The 17,498-nt window shown below is 40.4% G+C and overlaps 2 protein-coding genes across 9 annotated transcripts in view; both read right to left on the minus strand.

The window, feature by feature from the left end:
* Positions 1–1,968, minus strand: part of cadps2 (Ca++-dependent secretion activator 2) — a 166,671-nt gene extending 164,703 nt beyond the window's left edge. For 4 of the 8 annotated variants that reach the window (XM_047596394.1, XM_047596399.1, XM_047596396.1 and 1 more), the window contains exon 1: positions 511–1,967. In XM_047596394.1, coding sequence (XP_047452350.1) covers positions 511–846 — 336 coding nt within the window. In that variant the 5' untranslated portion in view covers positions 847–1,967. Of the gene's footprint in view, positions 1–510 lie in introns of all 8 variants that reach the window. The other 4 variants (XM_047596401.1, XM_047596398.1, XM_047596400.1 and 1 more) reach the window with 2 other exon arrangements.
* A 2,143-nt stretch (positions 1,969–4,111) lies between these two features.
* On the minus strand, positions 4,112–16,254 carry slc13a1 (solute carrier family 13 member 1). Its single transcript, XM_047596799.1, has 15 exons — positions 16,121–16,254; positions 14,361–14,489; positions 13,752–13,888; positions 13,415–13,581; positions 12,462–12,501; positions 12,244–12,319; positions 9,275–9,432; positions 9,051–9,170; positions 8,429–8,527; positions 8,048–8,149; positions 7,658–7,749; positions 7,255–7,349; positions 6,377–6,538; positions 4,611–4,748; positions 4,112–4,483 (listed from the first exon to the last, which is right to left on the minus strand). Exons 1-15 carry the CDS (start codon positions 16,223–16,225, stop codon positions 4,340–4,342), a joined length of 1,764 nt encoding a protein of 587 aa, XP_047452755.1. The 5' UTR covers positions 16,226–16,254; the 3' UTR covers positions 4,112–4,339.
* Between the last annotated feature and the right edge of the window lie 1,244 nt (positions 16,255–17,498).

Here is a 17,498-nt window from a genome sequence, read left to right on the forward strand (position 1 = left end):
TACAGGATGTCTGGCTCTTTGACACACTCCTTTACAGGTTAAAAACCCACAGCCAAACCTATATTAAGGATTTTAATTTAATGTTGGCATTTGCTTTACTAAGAACAAATGCACTGCGCAAACTAGCGAGATGACGTAACATTAAACTGATCAACCGTGCGTTGAATTCGGTATTTAATGCACTATGTAGAGCAGCTTTAGGGATATTGAATTGGTGGCGGCGTGGCGCACCTCGGAGTGTTTTGGTCAGTCAGCTAGATGAAAAGGGAAGAACTACTGGACAAGAAAAGTAGCTTTATCGATGCAATAAGTGTATCGCGACGGATAAAACACACGCCGAATTAGTCGTTAGTTGCCAGATGATCTAGTGAAATTAAAGTTTTGACGTTTGCTTTTTCACACATTTAAGTACAAATGACGAATTTCGATTGACTCGTTTTCAATACAACTTAGGCAGCGGAGCCTCCGGAGCAGACAACAGGTGCACCATGTGCAGCACAGCTGGCTCACCTTCTGCTGTCGCCGGGCCATGTCGGTGGGCTGCTTGGCGTTGAACGGGTAGGCTATGCACCGCAGGACGAACACGTAGATCTGCAGTTTGCGTTTCCTCTCCTCCTCTTCCTCCTTCTGGATCCGCTCGTGCTCCTTCCTCTCCTCCTCTTCACCTGTAGCGTCGCTTTTTATGGCACCTTTCGCAGGGGGCACTCCAGGTCTAGTGCCCGGCTGCGGGCTGGCCCTCTTCGGTTTCTCCTTCAAACCTGGCCCTCCAGGTTTCCTCGGAGGCTCCTGGACAACTCCTGGGTCAGACTCTCCGCCGGTGTCATCGCTGGAGGACGGGTCCAGCATGGTGCGCGGCTTTAAAACTCTGCTTCAGAGCGACGGAGAGAAAAAAAAAAAAAAAAAAAAAAAACGAAAAAGTGGAAACAACAGTTAAAGCTCCGTTTGTTTGTTTTTGTCGACGTGGCGTTAACAGCTGCACTTCACCGACCTACAGGCGAGCCCTGCTCCGGTCGGTGGTTACGTTTGGAGCCAAGACCCGAGAGGAATGTCAGGTTTGGTGTGGAGGGTGGTGTGGTAGGCGGAGTTTTAACGGTTAATATTTGGAGAAGCGCTCCAGCCTCGTTCCTTCGCACCAGGGAATGCGATGGAATGGCAGCGCTCGCGCCCGCTGCTACGGGCTCGTGCGCTCCGTCACTGAGCAGTACACAGGTGAGCGACCTGTGGCTGCAGCCAGAGATAGGCGCGTCTCAAGAGCTCTCACTCTGTCTGCTGTTCTGTGTTTGCCTTTCAGTATCGTGGAGCACGTTACAGAAAAGAAACCCAGGTTAAATGAGACATGTAACGTTTTGTAAATGACATGCATTTTGCTTCAGTGGTCAGTCAGACTTAATTAGAATTGACTATGACTATTTATTTTATGACTATTTAGACTTAGACAGACTTTAATGATCCACAATTACTTGGTCACAGCAGCTCAGTGTCCAAGAAAACACAACATAAAATAAGATTGGCTTGGACATGTGCAGGGGATTGAAGCGCATAATAAACTGAACATATTTAGGAAGTCTTAGGATAGTATACTGTGATTTATGACAATGTCAAGTCAAGTCAGTTCTATTCACTCAGACACTGGAACGGATTATTCTGACTGTGACCCACTGGCGAGCTTTGGAGGGTCTGCATGTCCCTTTTGGAAGAGTCGTAAGAAAGTGGCTGGCATACCTGGGACTGTTGCCTCTGCCACAAAGTTCGCAGTGATTATAAACCAGTGTACATATCCTTCTGAATACAATTCTGGGACTTGGATTGATAAAATGGTGTTCCTATAGCCACTACAGCCAGAATCTTAAGGATTGTAACATTAATTATTATACAGTACTTGTGCCACTCACACTGCATGCTGCTGTCAAATTTTATATTGATTATATAGGCTGTGTGGTAGGGGCAGAGCTAGAGTCCCTGACATCAGTGCCAGATGCTAGGACCGTCAACAAACTCTGGTCCATCATGAACAATGTCCACCACCCTCTACACGACACCATAGTCAGACAGAGGAGCTCTTTCAGTGACAGGCTGCTGTCTCTGAGGAACCAACTGGACTTTATGATTTATATGATTATATAATAAATATCCTTGGTATCTATCTATTGTCTATTTTTTTATAAGTATTACACATTCTTAGTTTTCTGTTTTCACTGCAAAAATAATAATAATAAAATATTAATTCTGATATAATAAATGTGACTCGATGTTTTGTCAAGACAAAAACCCAGTTTTACAGATAAGGACGGAATCTTATTCCACCCATAATGTGATGTCGTCTCCCACAAAAAAATACATGACTTTAAATGAAGCCAACAATTCTCAGCCTGAAAAAGCAAGGCATTTCGAGGTCTTGAGTATTATAGTAGTACAGATAACATAATATATTATTTATTATAAATGATTTGATATCCAACAAAATATTTGAGTAGCTGAGCCTATCATTAATTAAAGTCAGTGGAGTTGGCGATGGTAGACAAAATAAAACAACAGCAAATTACACAGATGTAAGCACTTGTTTATTGTTTACTGATTTACATTCTGCATTGCATGTCGTTGTGTTAATGTGATGTGAATGTAAAAAGACAAACACGTGAAAGCTTGTGCTCACGGGACTTAACTAATGGCCACTGTGGCCACTAGAGGTCAGTGTCTCTGATGTTTACCGATTCATCAAATCGGTCAGCAATGATAACAGACACCGTTTTATCATCACTTTGGTAGTTTTAAGATCTCCTAACCTCTTTGTCTCTGCTGCAGATACAGACATCACACCCCAGCAATTATACTCTGCTAGAGTACTGAGAAGGTAGGACTGGTAGGACTAGGTGGAGGATTTAAGAGCATCTCTAAGAAATCCCAAAATTCAAATACATAATAATAATAAAGAAAAAAAAAACATGAAAAAATAACGTAGTAAAAAAAAAAAAAAAAGCAAAAACAGAATACAGTGCAGTAACTGGAACTAATTAGTCAGCCTTTGACAACATTCATTTAGTTGCTAAACAGCTTAAAACATCAATGGTCCTCCCAAACTGTTGTCTGAGGTGATGTTTGTGTCCATCTAATGAAGTTAAGTAAAACATTTCTCTACGCTAAATTCCCCAAACTATTTTTCAAGAGTAATCCAATTCAGAAACCTTATCTCGGTACCAGCAGTACTTGGAACAAGCAGGCACTAAAAATATCCATTTTGAACCACTTTGATTGAACACATTTAATGGCAGGATGAAGTTTAAATGTCCAGGGTGTAGGACTTAGTGAGACTGATGTTGTACTGCTGTGGAAAATAAAGAAGTAGTTCTTTATGGCTCTCTCTGGGTCATGTAGTTTAACACTTTATGGGGCGAGGAACAACTCTTAGTAACTTCAGCACACATTTGAAATTGAGTCCGCGTGCCACAAAGTGAGGTTTAGAAGCATGTGGTTTTCAGTCAGCCAATCAGCAAAGACTGAGGAAACATTCTCAGGTCAAATCAGAGTCAAATGTGGTCTGCTGGGTCCACCTCTGCATGAGCTCTGAGCATAACAGATTTATCAGGTACCATGAAGTGAAGTGTCCTAACGTCTAATGTGATAATGTGCATACATTGGTTTACCACTTAAGGGCAATGAACCACATATGTTAAATTCACTGACTTTGATTTTATACAAGAAAATAAAACATTTCACAAAGGTAAAAAAAAAGTCTTCTTATACCCTAACTAAACATGCTTGGGTTGAAATGTACAATTTCCAAGTATTTCAACTTGCATTTCTTCTGGACTATTTCATCTGCACATTAATCCACATTTGATGCTTATGTATTTTAAGCATCAGGTCAGCATCTATGGCACTGACTCAAAATAAGCTACATATACTGTATGTGGGCTCATGGTGTTAAAGGAATGTGTTTGATTTTCTCCTTAATTCTCAGGCACTGGTTTGCAGCTGTTTTTCCTAGATACCCAGCCCCAAACATGTATCTAAGAATTTTCTAAGCTAGGTTTTAGTTTGGGTACGATTTCTTGATGATATAAAAAAAAAAAAAAAAAAAAAAAAAAAACGAAAAATTAGAAAATTACCAGACTTTATTTTTAAATAACATATGTAGGCTACAACCTGGTTTAACAGGGGCTTGTGTGTTTATATTGGCAGAGTGGGGTCAGTAAAACCACTAAACCATGAATGGTAACATTAAACCTACACTCGAAGAGCAGTACCAATGAGCCTAACTGGAGGTCTTAAGAGGCTTGCTGGTGGACCTTAAGTCTTGTGTAAAAAAACAAAAAACAAAAACATTCGTAAGGACCCACAATCAAGGCATTGTGGAGTTGAAGCCAGGAAGAACTGGCGCCCAGTCGGGGTACGTATGCAGAGAGAACAAAGGAACTCCCCACGTCACTATAGCCAGCATGACACAGAGGAAACCAATCACGTTGACGCCAAGCCCCGCCTTCACCTGTGGCAGTGTAATTATAGTGAAGGTTAGCTGAATTCAACATCATACAAATAGTTTGTTCATTGCAGTCTGCATCAATTCTGTGAAAGAGCAAATTTTTATCTGCCGTGGGTAACGCAGGACTCACCATGTCCATGATGGTTAGGTGTCCGTAGGCAAACACGATAGCATTGGGTGGGTTGGACACTGGCAGCAGGAAGGAGAAGGACGTACACAGCGTAGCAGGGATCAGGACATATAACGGGTTGACATGGATGGCTTCAGCCTGAATCAAGACCAGGAAAACACAAAGTCTGTCTGAATCTAATCATCAATGTCAGTGCCTTTTTTTACACCTGCCCTAGAAACAAAAATAGCTGTCTCATGGTGGACAGGACTGGTTAGGTTTGTTGGCATTATTCTTATTTATCTATCATGAGCTTTGTCAGCGATAAAGGGACAAAGTCCTGGAAATATTTCCGCAGCTCTCCATGCAGAAGTTATTAGCTTCATAGCTTGCAAATGTGATTTAGACAGCTCATTATGCTCATTGTGTTCGCTAAAAGAAGAAGAGAGTCAGTGAAATGCTATTATATAGTCATGTTCAGTAAACGGTGGACACTGAAATGTTTCTGAGAAAGTTTTCATACTCATTATTATTGTGACTCTGGGTGCCTTAAGAGGCAGTAGCAACAGGTTTATTCCATGACAACTGCAGTTGCTATCCAGTGGGGTAAACTACAAACTTCTCTTCATTCTGACGTGCCCATAGGTGTGAGCATTTGATACTCATCCTGTAAGAGTATTTCTGTACAAGCGTGTATTGCAGCACAGAGATTTAAGGCTACGTTACAGGCAAGAATGCAAGACAGTGAGTTACTGACTTTAGCAACTCAACAAAACAGGTGATAGCCCGGACATGATGCAGAACTGTGAGCTAAATGTTGGACAATATTTGAAGGTATGGAGAGAATTTTAAATGAATGGAGAGGGATTTTATAAATCCTGCACTGATGTATTTTATTGTCTTTAAGTCTCATTGTAATGATGCCAACCACAGGTACCACAATGAATGGATCTTTTGTTAATTGTGTGTGGCTAAAATGACATTGAAACCTAACAGGCTCGAAATAAAAACCTACTGAGGTGAAGACAGAGGGGGTTATAGTTGTCATGAGATAAAGCTGAACTAGACAGCACTGTCTGCCCTTGTCTAAGACAAGTTAAGTTCATTAGTTTTTTGTTTTTTTTCTCATCAACACAGCAGGGTTCCTACAAAACAAGATTGACAGAATGCTGGCTTAACTGCAACACAACATCTCACTTTCATGCACTACACAGTAACATGTCAAAATGAATTTTAATATAAGTGTGCTAAAAGTGATGACATGTCTGCCGCCAGCTGTCACTATCTGAAGACCAGTTTCTGTCTGGAGGTGTTTCCTGATACAGTCAGCACAACATGTGGACACAACTTCTGCAAGTGCATCACTGGAAAGTCAATGTTCCCTGCCAATGTAACGAGGTTTTCAGCATAAGTTGTGTGTCATTGCTTTGTCAATTAATCGAGATGCCACAGCCTGAAACCCCTAGAGCAACAGAAAGAAACCTTAGCTCATGTGAGGGCCTTCGGTTTGAGGCCAGCTGAGTAGTAAAGCAAAAGAAAAAAAATGAAGTTGGGACAGAGGAGACCAAAGGGAAGGAGGTGAAGAGAAAGGGAGAAGCAAGCTCAGAGGGAGAAAGAGATCCAAAAAAGAAAATTTAAGAAATGAAGAAACGGTGTGTCAAGGAAATCATCTGTCTGAATGGAGGCACGGTGGGAATACACAGCACCAGAAATCCAACACCACAGAAATATGAACTGCAATGCAAATGCAATAAATACCTCTGCAGTTTAAAATGCTGTGAACCTACCAGAGGAGAGAGGATGGGGAGGAAGATGGTAACGGTGGCAGCGTTGCTGGCCACCTCTGTTAGTGTGGTGACGATGATGCAAACAACTGTGATTGTGGCTAAGACTGGCAGACCACCCAGAGGAGTCAGAAGTTCAGCCACCCACAAAGACAGGCCCGACTCCTGCAGACACACAGACATGCAGTCTTAACGTAAGTGAAGGTTTAGCTCAGCGGAATAACAAAAAGACATACAGTGTGATTACTTCTCCCTTCTTATCCAGGCAAGATGTAGCATGTTTTTAGTTGACCAGGATTTTTATAGATGTGTGAGTGGAATTTCTGCCTCCACCCTAGTACAAGTGGTGGTAAATTGCAACACAAGCTGGTCAGGCTGGTTGGTTGAGTGGCATGTCAGCAGGCAGTATCTCATAACTTCAACAATCAGAGAATCAAAAGTCTCTTGGTGCATACAAGGAAGCTACTGACATTAAAATTCTTTTCATTCCTGATGGTACCAGGGTGTAGCTCTTTGTCTAGTGCTCTGCTGTGGGAACCAGTATCTCTTTCTCTTTTCAAGAAAATCATTGTTCAGTTGAAATCCTCAGATGTCCCTTCTCACTTTTGGATTGTGACTCTTTTATTTCATTATGAGTTCCTTGCATACATACAGTGTGATGAAGGAGTTTTGCATAATCAAGAGCACATGGGCAGGAGGACCCCATACCAGCTTTGCTTCACTGGCAGTTGTTGTAAATGTTTTTATCTTTGAGTTAACTGTATTATTTTATGTTGCTTTTAATGTTTTTATATGTTGCCTCATGACGTTTTAGAAATTGTGTGTGTTTCCATGTGAGCTGGGAACCTGAAGTTTAAGCCTCGTGCATTCAAACAGCCTACCTTTGTCCCTTCAGCGAGTGCAAAACCTCCACCGACAAGCAGGGCCACTTTCCACGGCATTGACGCCTGGAACTCCTTCCAGGAGATCATGGCCTCTGCATGGAGAAATAACAAATGCACATCTTCACTAAAAGACTGAGGCTGACACTTATTAGCCAGAACATTAGCAGATAAATCGATAACATGTTAACAATATAGTTGATTATACAAAAAATATTCAAATTCTTGAAGAACTAGTATTAATGTGTTATCAGCTAAAGCTTATTATGATAAATCTTAATCTAGATAATAAGAAAATAACTAGAACCTCATACCGTTAGATAAATGTATTGGAGCAGAATAACGTGGCTGTTACATCCGACTAATCTATGATCAGTTAAACTGTATCATTTCACATAGTTACCGTATTTCCTGGAGGGCTGATACGCAGGTATGATGAACAGGAGGAACCCCAGCGTCAGAGCTACAGTGGCATCCGTGATGTAGCCAGTGTGACTGCTCAGGACAGGAGCACAAAACACTGATCAACTACAATCACTTTATTGCCTTTGAACTGATTATTTAATATTAGTGTTTGGGTCTGGACTTTTTTTCATTTTCAATCCAACAAAAAAATCCAACAAAGCTCTTGATATTTGCGACTGTTTAACTGATTTACTGTAGTAGCATGCATTTAGAAAACAGCGCACTTGTTGAGGACTATTTTCCAGTAGTTGATGAATACAACTTTGGTGCTCAGGTGAGATGGATGATGTTTGTGGGACTGAGTCAATGTAAATAAACTGTGACTCACTGAGGAAAGAGAGAAGCCCAGCCTGGCATGAAACCAGGGGATCTGGTCAACCACAACAACACCATCACCAGGAAAATGATCCCAGTGATGATCTCCTGAGATCTGGAGGGAAGCAGTGAATGAATGAATGAATGAATGTAGCTAAATTAAAGAATGAAAGGAGATGAGAATGGACAAATAAATAAAACAAAGAATATATGTGAGAGGATACAGGAACACGATAAAATGCACTGATAACTGCATGTGTCACCTAATCAAACAGAATGGAAATATTGGAGAGTGTCATGGACAGTATACATATAAATAATATATATATATATATGACAAATATATCAAACTGACTGAACCAGTTACAAGACAAATGAATGGGTCAACAGTCACCTTATGGGTCCCAACGACCTGAGCTCTTCTTCTATCACTTTTCTTGCTGCCTTCTCTTTTCTGGACTGCTCTCCTCCACATTTCCACAGGAACCGAAAGCTGTGTGCAAGACAGCGTGTGTGTTAGTGGGACCAGATCGACTACATTTTCCATAGGTGACAAGGAAGAGCTCGCGCTGGACTTAATGATTGACTGTGATCAGTTAAAAGCACACGGAGAGCACATGGTGCTGGCCGATTAATGAAGAGAATACCAAGCATATGCAAAGGTCAGCGGCGCTTGTCATTAACCTGCCCGACACCTTCACAATCTAATGTTAGCATTAGCGTTCCACTCACGCCTCATGTCCTGTTGAAAGTAATGAAATATCAACCATTTATCAAATTATGGCTGACTCATTCACATATGCAGCGTGTTTGACTCTTTTTCATGGTGTTCATAGTGTTGTTAGAGCAGAGTTGTTCGCCAGTTTGTTAGGTAAACTGCTCTACATCAGCCCTGGAAGTAAATCTGATATTCATGAAGGTTTTTGTTCAGTCTGTTTGTATTATGCAGTATCATGGTAGGTTTATTTAACACTCAGGAACTATAGTAAGACACACAAACATCAGTTGACACTCACTCTGAGCCAATGAAGAGCCAGTACAGCCATGTCCATGTCAGCAGCAGCATGATAACACTGATAGGCAGGCACAACAGGAGCCAGTTCCCAAAGTTAATGCAGTTGCAGTTTGGGTAGATCCTGAAAGTATTTGGGTTGCAATTAATTCAGTTGTGCTTAATGGACAGAGAATTTCCTTTGGTTTTGTTCTTCGACTTCCTACACTGAATTAGCGAGCCACCTACTGGTTGAGGTACTCAGAGAAGATGAGGTTGGGAGAGGTTCCTGGCAGCGTGGTGATGCCACCAATGTTGGACGAGTAGGCGATGCCGAGGGACATGGCTTTGCAGAACATCAGATCCTGCTTAGTTGAGCTGGAAGATGGAGATTCACCCTCTGCAGCCTGTAAAACAACACATAGAGAAATGAACCCATGGAAGCAGCATTAGTGGCATCATCTGTAGCACCTGAAGAAGTCATAGCTACTTGACTGAAGTGACAGTAGATGAGTTATTAGCAATGTAGCATATCTTTAAAAGTAGCAGTTCTAAGGAGTGGTATTGGCATTAGCATGAGTAGCAGTATAATCAGAGATAGCAGAGGTAACGCTGAACAGTGGTAAAGACTGCAAGAACATTTGTGTTGTTGTATTGTATTGTATTGTATTGTGTTCCTTCTGTATCCCAATGTAATCTTGTACTTGTCATCCATGGATGTAGACTCTCTGCTTCCTCGTGTTTTCTGGCTACAGCTTTTAGTTTTGGATTATCTCAAGATGCATTCAGGATGCATTTGACATCTGATCACTCATTATGCGTTCACACTGTGAGTGACAAAGGTAACAAAATAACCAAGAATGGCCAGTTACTCTGTAGCGCAGTTGAAGTGTTTCTCAAGTTGAAACAAGCATGTTTTGTTGACACATCACCTCACCTATTACTAGAGGTTTTCTAGCACTGCTGCAAACAGCACAGCAGTCACATTAGTGTGTGTATGGTTGCACGCGGTGCCAAGTTAACTTTGGCATTTTGCGGAGCACACCCAAATACAGCAGTGTTTAGTGATAGAGCAGAAAAATGATTTACTGGAAGGGAAAGGGGTTATGATTTAAGGGGGAAATCAAATTACAGAACATTTAGGGTACGCACAACAGCGAAAGCGTTCAGAGGGGATGCTTAAGAAATGACCAAACATAAACCACTTTTAAAAAAAAATATATAGAGTGAGGATTTTTACAAGGTATAGAAATGAAGAGTGTGTTTGATTATCACTGGGTGTTTACTGTTATTTATTGATCTTTTTAGTTATTTTTGTATTGTTGTGGTTCAGTTATGTGTGTGTTATTTATAATAATGAAATTATTATTATACTTATAGGAAGCAAAGTATTCAAATATATTATTAACCTATTACTTTTCTCTGATTAAGAAGGGATGAAATAAAATATGTCTGTGCTTCCTCCCCCTCCTCAGATATGTAGAAAAGGTCATTTTCAAGTCATGTAAGTGTTATCATTTGTTGGAGTAGCGCTTAACTGTATCCACAAAAATAAGAGCGGCAAAAATTAGAATTCGAAAAAATGATAATTGAAGTAGCAGTGGCAGTCCTGGTGTTACTTACAGTACAACTTAATAAGAAAAGTGCTTGTAGTACCAACACATACAAATACTAGAAGTGGCAGCATCAGTATCATGAGCAGTAATGTTAACAACCCTAGATGTAGTGATGCTAACAGAGTTAGCAGAAGTAGCAGTGATGAAAAAATGGCAGCAGGTGTTGCTAGAGTAAGAGCAGTGACAGAAGGGCACTTACATTGGTTTTTACAAGCTGTAGAAATAACTGTAACAGTACTTGTAGTAGTGCTGCTATTACTATCAATATTAGTATCATATTAGTATCTGAAAGGGTCACTATAAAAAGTTCATATTAGCAGAAATTGGCCCTTCCCTGTACAGAAAGGGCCAGAGCCACCTCTATTTTCTGAGGCAGTTGAGGTCTTTTAACATCTGCAGGACTATGCTCAGGATGTTCTGTGAGTCTGTGGTAGCCAGTGCCATCTTCTATGCTGTTGCGTGCTGGGGAGGCAGGCTGAGGGTTGCGGACGCCAACAGACTGAACAGCCTGATACGCAAGGCCAGTGACGTTGTGGGAGTGAAGCTGGACCCCGGGACAGTGGTGTCAGACAGGAGAATGCTTCACAAGTGAAAGCCATCATGGACAATGAGTCGAACCCACTCCATGACGTGCTGGTCAGACATAGGAGTTCTTTCAGCACCAGACTTATCACACGACGATGCACCACAGAGCGTCAAAGGAAATCATTCCTGCCATTAACCTGTACAACTCCTCACTCTGAGAGTGCATGACAATGTACAATAACTCCTGTTCACTTTATTTTTATATACACATACATATTTCCTTATATATTACTGGACTCTGGACTCACCATGTGCAATACCAACACATAATAACAACTCGGAACACAGGTTCGTTTATACTTGTACATATTGTTATATATATTTCTTATATTTTTTACATTGATGTGTGTATTCTTACTATAATTGTCTACTTCTTCTTACTTCAAATCAAATCAAATCATACTTTATATAGCACCTTTCATGCAAAACAGAAAATGCAACACAAAGTGCTTCACAAATAAAAACATAAAACATTACAAGAAACAAATCAAGAACAAACCCGCTCCCTCCCTACCCACACACACACGCACACCACACACACGTACACACATTACACAGGCACACACACACTCACAGCCATATACAATGTAAGAGCTGTTGAGACATGGCAGGGCACTGAGGCTTAAGTCAAGGAGGATGCTACCTTTAGGGGTACACTGCCTAGACGCTACCTTTAGGGGGCCCGTCCATGCAACCAAAGGGGGGTGCCACCGCAAGGCTCACCCCAACCCGGGCAGAGAGGTGGGCCAACCACCCAGGCCGATTATTCTTTTTGCCTATGTTCTCTATGTTCTGAACACTGGTACACTTTGAGTAGGAGCTGCTGTAACGAAAAGTAATTTCCCCCTGGGATCAATAAATTCTGATTTTGATTAAGTAGTAAAGTTGTGAGTGCAAGCTACAGACAAGGAAACTGCAATAGTTGCGGCAGTAAAAAAGCAAGAGTAGTTGCACAATTAGAGTGTTCGCAGCTATGAAATGTTATAGACACTAAGAAATAGTGTGTGTGCTTTGTACCTGAGCAGGCGGTGACGATATTTGTATTTGAACACAAGTGACTGGTTCTTTAGGAGCATCGCCTTGACTCTCATCCCTGAGAAAGAGAGGAACGAGGTGTTACTGGATGTACTTTAATAACCAGGAACACTCAGAACTGAGGCCAAAATAACAGCAGCATTTTTGACGGGATAAATGGACAGCAAGCAGGGAGCATTACAAAATCATATCGCACATACCTCGCAGTTTCTCTCATCTGTTCAGTCTGTTGATCAGTTTCTGCAAAAGTGTGAGACTTTTGTTATCCTCTCTGTACTTCTACGGTGTTTCCATTTCGCAAGGTAATTTTTCAGCAATTAACAGGAAAATGTGGGAAATTGTCTCTGCATGCTCATGAGAGGCTTCACTCTCTGTGTTAACTGATCTTGATTACTTGAGAAATACTTCACGTTTTTCTGATGAAATTTTCAACTGTGAATGTGTTATGTGAATGTGTTATTTTTAGTCAGTTTGTTTGAACCACTTCATTGTTCTTATGAAAAGCACTCATGGGTTCTGATTCTGTTTAGCTTCATCCTGCTTAACCATGTGCATCACAGTCATGGTTTACACGTTCTCAGTGTTGGTTTTGGGTAAGTACAACACTTGGATTGCCAGGTTGTTAAATCCTTGAGTTTTTGTTTGATGATAATTCAGTCATAAATGCTGGCTATCCACTCATAAATGGCTTAACTATTAACATGACACTTTTTAGGAAGGTGAGTGGTCATATGATCCAATCAGTCCAAAAGTCCAGCTGTTGCTCTTATGGTAGCGTGGTCAATAAAGTTTTTAGTAAATGGTTTACTAGCAATTACTAAAGGTACTAGTTTCAAGCTTTTTAAAGTGAATTATCAAAGTACTTTTGTAGAAAATCATCCTTTCAACAGCGACATTTATATATTCTGTGTTTTAGTCATATATGCAAAAGCAGCAGTATATGCTGGCTCAAAACAAACAGTGTAGAACTACTCATCACTTAAATATACAACAGTTACGTTAGACATCAGTCTTCAAAACTGATACTGTGACAGAGTATGCATAAAATGTACTTTTTGATACCCTGGCCCATATAGACAAACAATGTGTGACCAAAGCACCAACACCTATGATGAAACCATATGGATAAAAACCAGACAATATGTCCAGTTACCATCCAGCTGCAGGTTGTAGTTGTCTTCGCCAGCACAAGCTCCTTCCTTTGCCTTCAATATCTGCTGAAGAACAGCTTCCACGATCGGCATCACCATGGCAACAGCCGAAGTGTTTTGGACCCACATGGAAAGGAAGGCGCAGCCGGACATAAACCCCAACATCAACCTGGAGATGGCAGCATGGTGGTGAAAGAAGGAACATCCAGAAGTACCTCGGCACTGTTGTTACATCAGGATGGCGTACATCTTACAGGAGCTCGCTGATATGAGGTAGTGTTCACATGGAGTTATGTAATAAAAAAAATAGTTAATCCAATAGCTGAGGGTGGTGCTCACCATGCAGGGTTGACTCCCACCAAAGTCACAAGCCTCAGAGCAATTCTGCGATGGAGTCCCCACTTCTCAATGGACGTGGCGAGGCAGATGACGCCCACAAGCAGCAAGTGGAAGTCTTTAAAATACTCTTTCGCCACCTGGAAGAGAGACATATTTTTTCTCAGTGCAAAGTTAAACGAGGTAAAGAAGCTAAAGATGCTAAGTGAGTGATTGATGTCACCGAGTGAAAACAAACTGGTAATTACTCAAAGCTGAAAAGAATAGGCATGTAAACTGTATCAGTACTAGAACTAAGATTGCAGTGGCTTAGCTAGTTAAATCAAAATTTACCAACAGTAAATGGTAGTTAATGACAGTTAATGTCTGAGACCCTGAATCAGCACTTGTCTTGCGTAGCTGGAGCTCTTTTAAAGGAACATGCGTGTCAAAGTAAAAGTGAAAGCCTGAGTCCATATCCCGATGCACCTGTACTTTGTGGGAGGCAAAAAGAAGAACTAAACAATGTCAGGCAGGTGGTTTTAATGTTGTGCTTGATGAGTGTATACATATATATATTTTTTGTTATAAGTTGAAGAAAAGCTCCCACAGTTAACAGTTGGAGAAACTCACACTGGAGGACTTCATGATACCAAAGATGGGGAAGAGTATGGCAGGGAGCATGGCAGTCATGGACAGAGGAATCACCTCGGTCACCCAGTATATCGCCATCAGAAGCAGCACAAAGCCACACTCTGCCTCCTAAAGAAACGGCACAGACACTGTACTTAACATGTGACAGCTGTAGGAAAAAAATGTGGTTGATAATTATAGTTATTGTCTAGTAGACTGCGCTGAATGTCAGTGATAAAACAATCATACTATTTCTGTTAAGTTATTCTGCAGTATGACAAAGCAAACGCTGCAGTCAAGGCAGCCTAAATCCATAGAACAACTGTGGAAAGGTTAACATGAAACCACCTTGACAACATCTGTGCATGCCAAGGGCTCTACTATTACAACTAAAACGATTCATGGCGCTTAGCTGTTAGGCCTTAATAATGTATAAACTTAAAGGCCAATATTGACTTGTTGTGAATGGTCTCTGGCATCTTACTGTGGAAGCACTCTACCTCTGAGTTGTCTGTCCAGGAAAAGAAAAGACTTTTTCTTGGTACGCCTCCCATGCAAATAAAATTTGTCCACTCTCATTCTGAAACTTTTGAGAGTGACTCACTTATCATGTGATGGAATTTGATGGTTTTGGGAGACTTTGATGGGATGTCCTGTACAGAAACTTTAATCGTCATTTGTTTGAGTATGATAAGTCTGTATGGACAGACTGTATGGATTGGTTAAATATGTTCGATGAAATAAATCTCCAATTTTCAAGGCTATTTTTATTCTAAGGGAGTAAATAACTCTATCTCTCTGAGTGTATGAGAAACAAGTGAACCTCTCAGTGAGCAGGAGTTACTGTGACTTTTCTGATTTGTATCTAATATGACAAAGAAGGAAATTAGTAGGTAGCCTAAATGCAAAGCTGTAAAACAATATAGTCCAGTATTGTTTAGTCCATTATTATAGTCCATTTTTTGCTGTGACTCTTTATCTTGAGTTTAAGTTACTGCAAATTACTGACTGTGGTAAACAAAAACAAATTAGAAAGAGCAACACAACTTGCAGAATTTAAAAGCAGGTGTATGTGATGCAACGAGTGCAATATTTACTAATGACAATTTTGCACAGCATTATGAAAATCACATATTCTTTCACAGGTTTTAGAACCGTTTCCTGTCCGTTGTAGGATGGAAAGCTGGCTTCTTACATGTTAAAGGCTGCGTGTCCCAAACTCTATTTCACTTTCTCTTTCATGTAACATCATCAGCTACATCTGATACTGTATCATCATCAGATTCTACATGTTTGCTTTAGTCCAATGTATGTATGTTTATCTTGTTGCTGTTCTCTTCTCTTTCTCTTTGTTTCTGCTCAGCTGCTCTCAAGCTCATGGCTTCCTCCATATGAGTTTTGTTCTGCTCAAGGTTTCTTCCCGTTAAAGGGAGTTTTTTCCTTGCCACCGTCACCTTCAGACTTTTCAGGCGAACTGTTGTGAAGCATCTTGAGACAACTGCACAGTGGTCTGATCACACAAATTTAACTACTTTAATTAATAGTAAATTATGATGGTGAAGATCCAGTTTCTTTCTAATTTTGGTTTAAAGTATCTATAAGAGATGCGGTGGCTTTGTGGTGATAAGAGTTGTACATTTCTTTCTACTCTTCACTTCACCTTGAGGTATACATAGTGTATCACTGCATATGCTATATTATTATTTTTTTATTATTATTCTTTGCACTGGTCTAATTAGCACCGTGTGAAGGAAACTTACCTTTGTGCCAATGACAAGAAGGAGAGGAAGCAGCAGCAATGGCGTAAGGATGATCAGGAAAAGGCTGTGATAGTTCCATAGTCCGCTGCTCAACCTCTTCAGCATTCTGTATTCCTTTCTTCTTTTCTCCTGCTGGTTTCTGTTATTACCCTTCAGTTGTTCAGCTGCAAGTCTTCAGGAGGGTGATGACTGACTATGAACAGTTGAACAGACTTGAATCCAGAGTCAGGTTGGCCAGAACCTGTTGTAGGTCACAGGTTACGTGCAAATATCTGTTTCTTGGGAAAGACATCAAACATCGTTACTGGTTATCTCTGTAACAACACAGAGGTGAGATAGCGAAGTGTAGCGCTTTCATTTATGGCACATACAAGGGTCAGGATTGGTGCTGCTATGGTTTCTGACACATTTGTTTAAGTATAAGTTGTAACAGTTTGAAATATTCTTAAACACTAAAAATATTTTTTGCTTCAATGTAGTGTCAAAATTATATTAGATTTTTTTTCTAAGGAAAAAAGTTAATCCCATCCCATGTTAAAAGTCATCAACTCATCAAGAAAAGAGCAAAATTATAGCAGCCTATTATTCTAAGGGAGTAAATGACTCTATCTCTCTGAGTGTATGAGAAACAAGTGAACAGGAGTTGCTGTAACTTTTCTAATTTGTATCTAATATGACAAGGAAATCAATAATTACTCTAAATGGAAAGCTGTAAAACAATAAATAAATCAAGTTGAGTGAGTTCAATCTGAACTATGGCTCTTTATCTTATCTTTCAGATTAATTTACTGCAAACTTACAACCTCTTGACTGAAATAAAAACAAATTGTAAAGATCAACACAACTTGCAGAATTTAACAGCTTGACAATACCATTGTGTTGGATAAATGTCAACAGAACATGTGAGAATTATGTCGTGATAACGGAAGCGATGCACCTTACCTCGCTGCCTTGTTGTCACCCTGTGCTCTCTGCGGGTGTGAAAGTATCTGTGTACATCACTGCTATTAAAACCTCCTTCAGTGACCTTACTGCTCACTAGACACCACGTGAAGGGACATTATCTGACAGACACAAAGAAAAAAAACGAGGCACAAATGGATTTGCCTGAAAATCCGCAGAATGTTTCAGTAATTCCAAGAACATCTGGTATTCTTTAACTCCTTATCTTAAAGGCCTGAGAGGGATGTTAAACAGTTGCCAACTCTATTTGTAAACTTTGACCGGTCACTAATACTGATCATGTTCAAAACTCATTTTTATTTAAATCTAAAGATACTGTTGAATATAAATAAGAGCAAAATGTAGTGCTGGAGGCAAGAACCATTCAGGAACCATGGGGAAAATACACACTTTTCCTGCTTTGTGTGGCAACTTG

The sequence above is a fragment of the Mugil cephalus genome, chromosome 10 (assembly GCF_022458985.1).
Source record: "Mugil cephalus isolate CIBA_MC_2020 chromosome 10, CIBA_Mcephalus_1.1, whole genome shotgun sequence".
Classification (NCBI taxonomy): domain Eukaryota; kingdom Metazoa; phylum Chordata; class Actinopteri; order Mugiliformes; family Mugilidae; genus Mugil; species Mugil cephalus.

Coding starts and splice junctions, on each gene's coding strand:
- slc13a1 (XM_047596799.1), bottom strand. CDS start 16,225: ATGCTGAAGAGGTTGAGCAGCGGACTATGGAACTATCACAGCCTTTTC. Junction 8,150..8,428: donor AGGTCGTTGGGACCCATAAG/GTGACTGTTGAC, acceptor GCTTCCCTCCAG/ATCTCAGGAGATCATCACTG. Junction 4,484..4,610: donor ACCTAACCATCATGGACATG/GTGAGTCCTGCG, acceptor ACACTGCCACAG/GTGAAGGCGGGGCTTGGCGT.